Below are 9,726 nucleotides of genomic sequence, written 5' to 3'. Positions count from 1 at the left end.
TCAGTCATCAACTAACAACCAACGTATAACTGTTAGTCTCTGCCCCTCAATTCCACTACTAATCAGTTCAAGAAGCACTACATTATTTCTTAGCAAATATGAATAAATTAAATTACTCAGGCAAAATTAAGGGGCAAAAGAGAAAACCTGGAGACGGAGAAAGAAACAGACCTGGAGAAGCAGACATCGAAGGAATCATCAAGAAGCATTTGACGCGAGGTCTCGGCCTGAGACTCACCTTTGAGAGTGAGCACCGAGAAATCGGAGCTGCCCTGGATCCGACCCTCCGCATTCCACGTGCTCTGGCCGTGCCTCACCAGGACCACCCTCTTGGCCGCCTTCACCGGCGGCAGAGCTATACTTTCCCAGCTCGTCAGGAGCTCCCTCCTCTCATCCGATGATACTGGTGGAGGTTTCTTGGTTTCTTGCAAGCTTGAAGACGATCTCACAACATCAGCTCTAAAGGGGTATACCTCCGGGCGGAGGCGGCGGCGATGGTGGAAGAATTTGCCGGTTTTTTGGAGGGGAAAAAGGTGGGGTGTTAGCGCAATGGACAGCATGCTCTGTTCTCTGATTATGAAAATATCTGGTTTTCATTTCTCTTTATTTTGGCGCTAAAAGACAATGACAGTTTTTCTGGTCGTTAACGTCCATCCTATCACCCCGGCCTGGCGAGTGATTTTCATAGTTGGGGCTGGACCAAGAATATTGGGCCTTTGGCTTGTTGCCAGCCCACTAGAGTAGACAGAATTGGAACCTTTTAATCATAAATTCTTTATATTTATTTGCATAATCCTATATTATAAATTATTTTATATCCTACAACACTAACTTGGAATGAATTTGTGAAAATATTGATAAATTTTAAATTATTTTAATATGTAGTCATTTGAATTCATTTATCCAAATGTAGTCCAAGTAATTTGATAATATGATGTTTTTATTTTTGTCAAAACCCGTTTATATAGATAATATCTGTTTTGACCATCATAACCTAATCAACATGATGACTTGCTTACATATTTGAATATATATATATATATATAATTAAATACTAATTATAAAATAGGTGTAATAATATTGATAAAGTAAGTAAAATGAATGTGGTGAGAATTGGATGGTCCCAAGTGGTGCTAGAAACAACATCAAGATCCAGAGCAGATGAGATTGAGATGCGCAACATTGAACTGAAACCTACAAATCACCAAATGGACCTTACAAACCTGTTTTTCTCAATATTATTATACTTGTTTTCTTTTTATTCTTTGGATGATGAGACAATGACTGCCCACTCCCACACAACACACAAAGGCCAAAAGCCCTGTTGCTTTCTGCTTAATTCGCCATCCCATTTCCAGCTATATATGAATGAACATCAAATTAAGCCCCAACACATCAATTCTTCTTCCCAATTCTCATCATCATATATGTGTGGTGATACGTAAACAGTGTGGATCATTTAGGTGTATTGTGGATTAATACAAGTGGATGATCGATGATTATTAGTGTACCTACGTACGTGCATGCCCATAACACTTGCTATCAAAAGCTCCAAAGTTGAAAGCAATTTGTATGCTGATTCATCCATTACTCTTCCCATCTCATTCTACCCAAACTACTAACTGCAGCAGTAAACACACACAACTATGTTTAATTAACATAAACATGACCGCCACTCATATATTAGTTTAATGATTAAGACTAATTAAGGTTGATCTCCCAAGAACAAATTCAAGATTATATGTTCCAATCTCATCGAACGTGTGGGTATTGATTGAATTAAGATATTACTCAATGTATCGAGATATCATAGTTTATTCACTGTTATTAATTAGAAAGTAAAAAAATAAAAACCAAACACGACTTTAATTATTCATCGCATTCTTCACCCAATAATATTTTATGCCGATTCTAATCTTGGTTGGTTAAACTAAAATACAAAAATATGACAAGTTAGAATTATGATATAAAAATGATTGAATTTGAAATATATAAACTTGTACTTAGGTTAGGAATAAAAGAAAATGGTAGGGTTGAGGTTCACCTAAAGAATTTATGTGATAGATTTTGATTAGATTGTATTCCCTTTTCTTTAGTGCTTCATAATCATTTCCAACTACCTCCACATCTATTTAAATCCTATCATCCCACACAATATTAATTTCTACTTCTTTTCTCTTATAAATCACTTTAATATTTAAATTTATTATAATTAAAAATTTTACAATTCATAATCACAACTCAAAATAATCCAAATAAAATTGTAGTGAATTAAAATAATTTTCTTAGCTCTTCCAATATCCAAACTTTATGGTATATTTATTTTTATTTTTAAGTGCGAGTAATATAAAATATATAGCAATTTTCAGTAAAAAAATCAATCAAGATGATAATAAGTCCATAAGCAATCTAACAATGCACTCAATATAAACTTTTAATAGCCATAAATTGCTAATAAGAACAAGACAAGAAAAGATTTTACACTCCTTGAAACGCTGATTGGTCCCTTTTTTTTTTCTAAATAAAATTATTTTCAATTACAATATCTGGACTCCATGATGAAAGAGGAGTAATAAAAGAAAGGGGCAATTATACTGTACTGCCATGATGTTTAATGTAATTACGCATAAAATTATTTGTGATTTGTGACCTTACACATTTAACATCCATGATATTTGTTTATGTCTAACAAATCACTTCATATTATTGAATTTGCTGATATTAATAAAAAAATTGAATGCAGATTTTTACCCTCGATTGATTGAATACTGACTTATTACAGATTGAATATTCTTTTTTGGATTGAGCTGCTCTTATAACGATGAGAATATACTTGCTCACTTGCGTTAACGCGTAAAGACGTATGTGGATAATTTGATCACAAAAAAATTTATTTGACCTATTATAAGTCAAAAAAATTATTTATTAAACGAAAATAAATATTAGAGATATTAAATATAATTTATAGAGAATTTATGTGCTAATTACATCACTTCAGAGAAAGAGAGTATAATTATCTCTTAAAAAATCAATTGGGAAAAGTAATAAATATTTTTCTCCTTCTTTTTATTTTCTTTTCCGGATAAAGTGACAAAAATCAAGTGAGAGAAATTTTTTGGTGTGAGATAATGACATAATAATGTTATTACAAGAGAGAGAAAGAGAGATGTAAAAACGCGGTTGCCAGTCTCTTAACACTGCTTTTCTTCCCCTTAGTTGTCTCTCTTTTGTCCTAACCGCCCCCCCCTCTCTCTCACACACGCAGAAACACTAACTCCACCTCTCATTACTCTCTCACTCACTCCCACACACACTACACTACCAGCTTACGGATCTCTTCCCCCTCCCCCCACTTTCTCTCTCCCTCTCTAAACTCTTAAAACCCTAACATTCGCCTCAGATCTGCCCCCGCATTCCATTTCGAGTTCGTGCTCCTCTGTTTTTTGTGTTTATTTGCTTGTTTTGGTAGTTAATGGCTGCAGCTGTGCATTTTTAGTGTGGGAGCTTTGAGTAAATGGCGAGCTCCGACCCTAGTAAGAAGCCCCGACCCGGGCCATGGCCACCTGCACCGGAATCAGCCGCAATGCCGCCGTCTTCGTGGGCTAAACGCACCGGTTTCCGCCCTAAATTCTCGGGCGAGACCAATGCCAGTGACTCCGGTCAAATTACCTCTTTACCGCCGCCGCAGCAGCCGCCACAGGCACAGGCTAAGCCCAGACAGCTAGATGCTAACCTGGACCTTGAAGCCGGGCGCCCGAGGCCCAGCCCTACTTCCAACGATGAGGCCGTGGCTGCGAGGGATAGGGAGAAAGAGAGGGATAAGGAGAAGGAGCTTACGACGCCAGTTAAGAAACGGAGAGACTCCGATGGGGGTAAGAATTTGGCAGCGAATGGGCAGCCAGCGGCAGGGGAGGGGAGTAGAAGGGTGGCGAGGAATGAGGAGGCAGCAGCGGTGGATATGCTGCCACAATCGGTGATGGATGACGATGGGTTTGTAGCCAGGCATTCGCATATGAAGTATGAGCTTAGAGATACTCCAGGCCTTGGTGAGCTTTTTACTTTTGTGATTATTTTTGCACTGAGTTAGGGTGCTTGGTAGCGTATTCAAGATTCAGCTGATGCAACATCAATATCAAGAGAATCAATTCCTTAATCAGTTTTGTTTTTAAATTGTGGTTGAAAAAGGGTTGCAATCTATAACCCAAGTCACTGCTGGAATTAGAGTTGAAAACTTGCAACTTTGAAGCCTATTATCATTTGTTTGTATAGCCTTGCCATTACTGATGCTTATGTAATAGTAATGATTATTTCTGAAGAATGTTTGGAGTCTGTTAAAATTAACATTTGCCGCTTCTTGTTATTATGTCAGTTCCCATTGGTCTCTATGGATTTCAACATTTTCTTTCTATGCTGGGTTCGGTCATACTGATTCCCCTTGTGATAGTTCCAGCAATGGGTGGCAACTATGTGAGCACTTGTAATTCATTTCTCTTTTGATTTTGTGAAAAGTTATTTTCTTGTGTTGAATTATTTGTATCAGATAAGTTGAACTAATCCTAGTCATTTTGTAGGAAGATACAGCAGATGTAGTTTCCACTGTGCTATTCATGTCTGGAGTGACAACGCTTTTGCACACATCATTTGGATCGAGATTGCCCTTGATACAGGGTCCTTCATTTGTCTATCTTGCTCCTGCACTTGCAATTATCAACTCTCCTGAATTTTTGGGTCTTAATGGAAATGTATGTATCTCGAGCTGGTTGCTGTTTTCTCAAGCTCCTCCCCCCTCCCCCCAACACCATTTTGCTTATATATGTGGAAGAGACTGTCATTGTCCAAAATTTCCTGAATTTCTCCTCTTGAGCACTGACGATATACTTAGATGGAGCTTCTCATGAAGCAGGTGGCTTTGTTTACTATATTCACTCTTAACATAGTCCTCTCAGAAGTAAAATGTTATCATGTGGTGCATCTCCTAGGTTTGAATGATGTTTATGTGGCATGCTGGTAATTTGGAGGGAGCCATTTCTGCAAGTATTTATAGAAGAGAAGAGCCTAAAAGAGTATCTTACTTAAGATTCAACAGATTGTATATCATTTTGTTCTGCTAGAGATGCCAGCTTTGAGTGTTTGATACAACATAGTGGTTATCAATTTGGAAAGGAAACATGTTAATCTGATGTCCATGAAACTAAAGTATGTTAGCTCATGATCCAAAAGCTAAGATTCTGGAAGCAAGCATGGAACAAGTATTATTCTGATGATTTTTCCAAGATAACAGAGAACTAAGTCTTGTTTGTCCAATGAAATGTCATATATTTAAATTATTCTGCAAGAAATTTGACTCCACATTTTATAAGTGCTAAGATACTTTGTTAGCAGTTTCCTCATTGTATCCTGCAAATAATTTCAATTACCTGTTGCTTTGTACTGTACTTTCTTATAAAATAAGAGTGTTCCCAAATGGCAGAATTTCAAGCACATAATGAAAGAGCTACAGGGGGCTATTATAATTGGTTCAGCTTTTCAAGCATTCTTGGGATACAGCGGTTTGATGACAATACTAGTGAGGTATGAGTTTCTTACCTCAACTATCCGTGAAATCTCTTATCTCATATGCTGCTGCTCTTTTTCTGCATATGGACTTTGTTTAGAGCTGAACATGTTGGACATTATATTTTGTTATTCAGAGCATACTGTTGAAAATTAATCAAGTTCCCATTTTCACTTGCTTCTTGTCTTTAGGGTCTATCCTTGTTATAATATTTTCAAACTCAGCATGCAATAAAGAACTTCACATGTTCAATTAACACAGTCATATCTATAAAATCCTATAATTTCTGGATTGAACAAGATTCACGGTTTTATTAGCTACATCTCTTTTGTTTTCTGCCCAAGAGAAGAAATATGCAAACAAACAGGAAATATTTGCAATTAACTCTACGTGGGATATTAATATGAAAGGTACAAATTTAAGCAAAATCTATTGTGAAAACCTGCTAGGGAAGTCTTTTTTGGTAAAATAACTGAGGCTTTTACTTAGAAAAGATATAGGTCTGTAAGGTCCTTTTACTCTAATATGCCACATAATTGAAAAATCGGAGGCAAGTGACCTTTCTAAATGCTTTCTTTATCCTCTCTCTCTTGAGTGGAAAAGTTAGTACGGCAGTAATTACAAGTTATAGTGCAATCTATCAACCAACGAATCAAACTGGTGATGTAGTTAACAGGTTTTAGATAAGTGGCAGAGAAAAGTAATAGAGACATAGCTTGATGCTTTAAGGAAGTTGAACCAAAACTAGTCCTTGGCTAATCTTGCTACTTTAGTTTGTCGTATCAATGCTATGCTGTTGTTGCAAGAACAGAAGGCCTGTTTTGCTTTACTGATTGGGATAAATGGGTGATTGATAATTGTGTGATCAAATGTGAGATTGGACTGCTTAGGATATGTATAATATGTTTACTTGGATATATTAAAATGAGTGATTTGTAATAATTCATGTACCTTGATGGATAAAAATTAGGAGAACAATATCAAGCTCCTTTTTTGCCCTTAAGCAAAATTCAACCAAAGTAATTTCCTGTCAATTTTTATAGGCAAATATGCAAATTTGGCTCTTATCCCACCAGGTGGTCCAACTAGAATAACTTATGCCAGGTGAGCCTCGTGACATTTATCCATCATTAGTCCACCTTCAGCCCGGACTTTGGATATAATGCTGGGCCGCCCAAGATGAAGGAAACAAGATATTGGGTCGTATTGCATGTGATATCTAGTCCAATCAATTGATGTAAACATGCCCTAAGTATATATGATTCGCTCAAGGCTGTTTCATCTTTGCAGATCAGAAATATTAGGAATTCAAACATATATCACAATTATTTATTGTTTGTAGGCCAACGGGAAATAGTTAACATTCCTTTTTCATTCGCATATACAAAATGAAGAGGTATAAAGATAGGTAAACTTTGTGATAGGAAAAGCATTTTTGCTATCATGGTTTGACATTTTAGTTATGCTCTTGTAAAATTCTTGAGGTCAGTGCTACTAAGTGTACACTATAAAAGGTCAATTACTCTTCTACTATCTTAAATAAACTATGTGAATACAACAAAAGGTCTAAGCTGTGATGGAACAAGAATGGTAGGACTTACCGGGAATATTTGAACCCTGATCTTAATACATGGATGATTGTCACTTTATCAACTTTTTGCTTGGTCAGGGGACTGCCCGTGAGATAAAAAAAGACTCAATTTCCTATTAATGTCATGGTTTTGGAGAATGGATTCTGATTTACGAACACAGCTAAAAGGAACAAAAGATGTAATTATAATGGAACAATGGAATCATTGTCTTTCTAGGAAGAAGTGAAGTAAGACAGGAAAGTTTCATGGTCTCAAGGGTATTACGGTAATGTGGTATATTATTTAATTACTTGTTTATATACCCTACTAATCCTACAAGGAGAGAATACCCTGAAATGCTACATATCCCAATAATTTACCTATAACTTTTCAGGTTAATAAATCCAGTTGTTGTGTCCCCCACTATTGCGGCCGTTGGGCTTTCTTTCTACAGCTATGGTTTCCCAAGAGTTGGCACCTGCATTGAAATAGGCGTGGTGCAGATATTACTAGTCGTTATTTTTTCCCTTGTAAGTTCAACAACTAATTTCTCAGTACTCTATTGAATGGTCCGAGAAACGAATGGTTTTGCTATTCTTACAGGTTCGAAACTCTATCATGTGGCAGTTTTTATGACATATTACTTTCTTTGCAGTACCTTCGGAAGATATCAGTTTTGGGTCATCGTGTATTTCTAATATACGCGGTGAGCTCATGTTTTTTCACCTGTGTTTCCCATATTTTCCGGCAATTTTTTAGCATATCTGGGTCTGATTTCTGCTTGTATAAAACTAGGTTCCACTTAGTCTGTTTATTACATGGGCTACAGCCTTCCTTCTCACTGAGTCCGGAGTATACAGCTACAAAGGTTGTGATCCAAATATACCAGCCTCAAATATAATATCTGACCATTGCAGAAGGCATGTTTCGAGGATGAAGAGTTGTCGTGTTGATACTTCTCATGCATTGAGATCTTCACCGTGGTTCAGATTTCCTTACCCATTGCAATGGGGCACACCTGTTTTTCACTGGAAAATGGCACTCGTGATGTGTGTCGTGTCGATAATCTCGTCAGTAGATTCGGTGAGTTCAGACTTGTTTCTCTTTTTTATGTTGCTATTGCATGTTCTTGGTTGTTCTTGAATATCCATGTCTTCACTATTTAAGTCTCGTTTCTGGGTAGAGTACCGACCCATTAACCTTTCTAATATCTAGGAAAATGTTAGGCTTTGTTTGGTTTCATTTTGTTGCCTGTTCGAGGGGTGGTATATAAGATCACGAATTTTGTGTTTTGGCAGAATACACAGTTCGACATTTCTGATCTTTTTTGTGTTTTGTCAGAATACACAATTTTAACATTTCTTATCTTTATTCATCCTATACTAATACAAAAACAAAACAAAACATATAAAAACTCCCAAAGACACATACAATCAACACTTATCTTTATCCTTCTCAAAGCATCTCCTTAAAGATAAAGAACAAACTTTAAAATGCAAGCAAACAAAGCCTGTGCTTCTATGCCAAACTTCTATGATTTTGCCCACTGGTGATGCGATCGAGCTATACTTGTTACTAGGAAAGTAACAGATACAATGTGGTTGTTAGGGTTTAGATTATGTGTTCGTTCATGATCTGGTTTTTGGAAATTTCACTGCCCTTTCTTTATTTTTTTCTTTTTCCCCTAATTTCTAGGTGGGTTCATATCATGCTTCATCGTTGTTGGTGGCATCAAGACCTCCAACACCTGGTGTCTTAAGTCGAGGAATTGGTCTTGAAGGTCTTTCAAGCATTCTGGCTGGTCTCTGGGGCACTGGAACTGGCTCAACAACTTTGACTGAGAATGTCCACACCGTTGCCGTAACTAAAATGGGGAGTCGGAGAGCAGTTGAATTGGGTGCGTGTGTAATGATCATCCTATCCCTTATAGGTATGTGATTCATATTGTGAATTAAATTAATCTTTGCAATTGCATTGATACTTAAAACTCAGATCCTTAGCGCAAACATATGTTCTAAGCGACTTTTGGTTTATGCGTACACTATTTGAACTTCAGATTTTACTCAGAATTCTGTCCATGAAAATTTTGATTGGCATGTTGCTTTATTTAATTCTATCGTGCTACCAGGTAAAGTCGGGGGCTTTATCGCATCGATACCTGAAGTAATTGTTGCTGCTCTCTTGTGCTTTATGTGGGCAATGCTTACAGCATTGGGCTTGTCAAACTTACGATACAGTGAGGCAGGGAGTTCAAGGAACATTATCATCGTCGGCCTGTCCATGTTCTTTTCTCTGTCCATACCAGCCTACTTTCAGCAATATGGTATATCTCCAAACTCAAATGTGTCTGTCCCAAGTTACTTCCAGCCATACATTGTTGCTTCTCATGGTCCTATTCACACCAAATCCAGTGGGGTACGAATTTTCTGCTTTTTGTCCTTGTTTTTTTCTTGTGGACATGCTAATATTTTAGTATTTGTTCTGATGTGTCTTTAACTCTCGTGACATGGCAGCTAAATTACGTTCTGAATACATTGATGTCCCTTCACATGGTGGTAGCATTCTTAGTTGCTGTAATTCTTGACAACACGGTACCTGGCA

The 9,726-nt window shown here is 37.0% G+C and overlaps 2 protein-coding genes across 3 annotated transcripts in view; one reads left to right on the top strand and one right to left on the bottom strand.

Annotated features, from left to right (window-relative positions):
• LOC105169984 (probable 2-carboxy-D-arabinitol-1-phosphatase) overlaps positions 1 to 584 on the bottom strand; it is a 4,183-nt gene extending 3,599 nt beyond the window's left edge. For both annotated transcript variants that reach the window (XM_011090547.2, XM_011090548.2), the window contains exon 1: positions 172 to 584. In XM_011090547.2, the coding sequence (XP_011088849.1) occupies positions 172 to 560 (389 nt within the window). In that variant the 5' untranslated portion in view covers positions 561 to 584. The remainder of the gene's footprint in view (positions 1 to 171) is intronic.
• The window catches only part of LOC105169983 (nucleobase-ascorbate transporter 12), a 7,063-nt gene continuing 532 nt past the window's right edge, over positions 3,196 to 9,726 (top strand). Inside the window, exons 1-10 of the mRNA XM_011090546.2 lie at positions 3,196 to 4,046; positions 4,370 to 4,467; positions 4,572 to 4,742; positions 5,471 to 5,571; positions 7,520 to 7,655; positions 7,781 to 7,831; positions 7,921 to 8,208; positions 8,821 to 9,055; positions 9,254 to 9,540; positions 9,639 to 9,724. Coding sequence (XP_011088848.1) covers positions 3,515 to 4,046; positions 4,370 to 4,467; positions 4,572 to 4,742; positions 5,471 to 5,571; positions 7,520 to 7,655; positions 7,781 to 7,831; positions 7,921 to 8,208; positions 8,821 to 9,055; positions 9,254 to 9,540; positions 9,639 to 9,724 — 1,985 coding nt within the window. The 5' untranslated portion in view covers positions 3,196 to 3,514. The remainder of the gene's footprint in view (positions 4,047 to 4,369; positions 4,468 to 4,571; positions 4,743 to 5,470; positions 5,572 to 7,519; positions 7,656 to 7,780; positions 7,832 to 7,920; positions 8,209 to 8,820; positions 9,056 to 9,253; positions 9,541 to 9,638; positions 9,725 to 9,726) is intronic.

The sequence above is a fragment of the Sesamum indicum genome, linkage group LG9, assembly GCF_000512975.1.
Source record: "Sesamum indicum cultivar Zhongzhi No. 13 linkage group LG9, S_indicum_v1.0, whole genome shotgun sequence".
Lineage (NCBI taxonomy): Eukaryota > Viridiplantae > Streptophyta > Magnoliopsida > Lamiales > Pedaliaceae > Sesamum > Sesamum indicum.
Note: the sequence above shows the minus strand (reverse complement) of the source record. Positions and strands in the feature narration are given on the sequence as shown.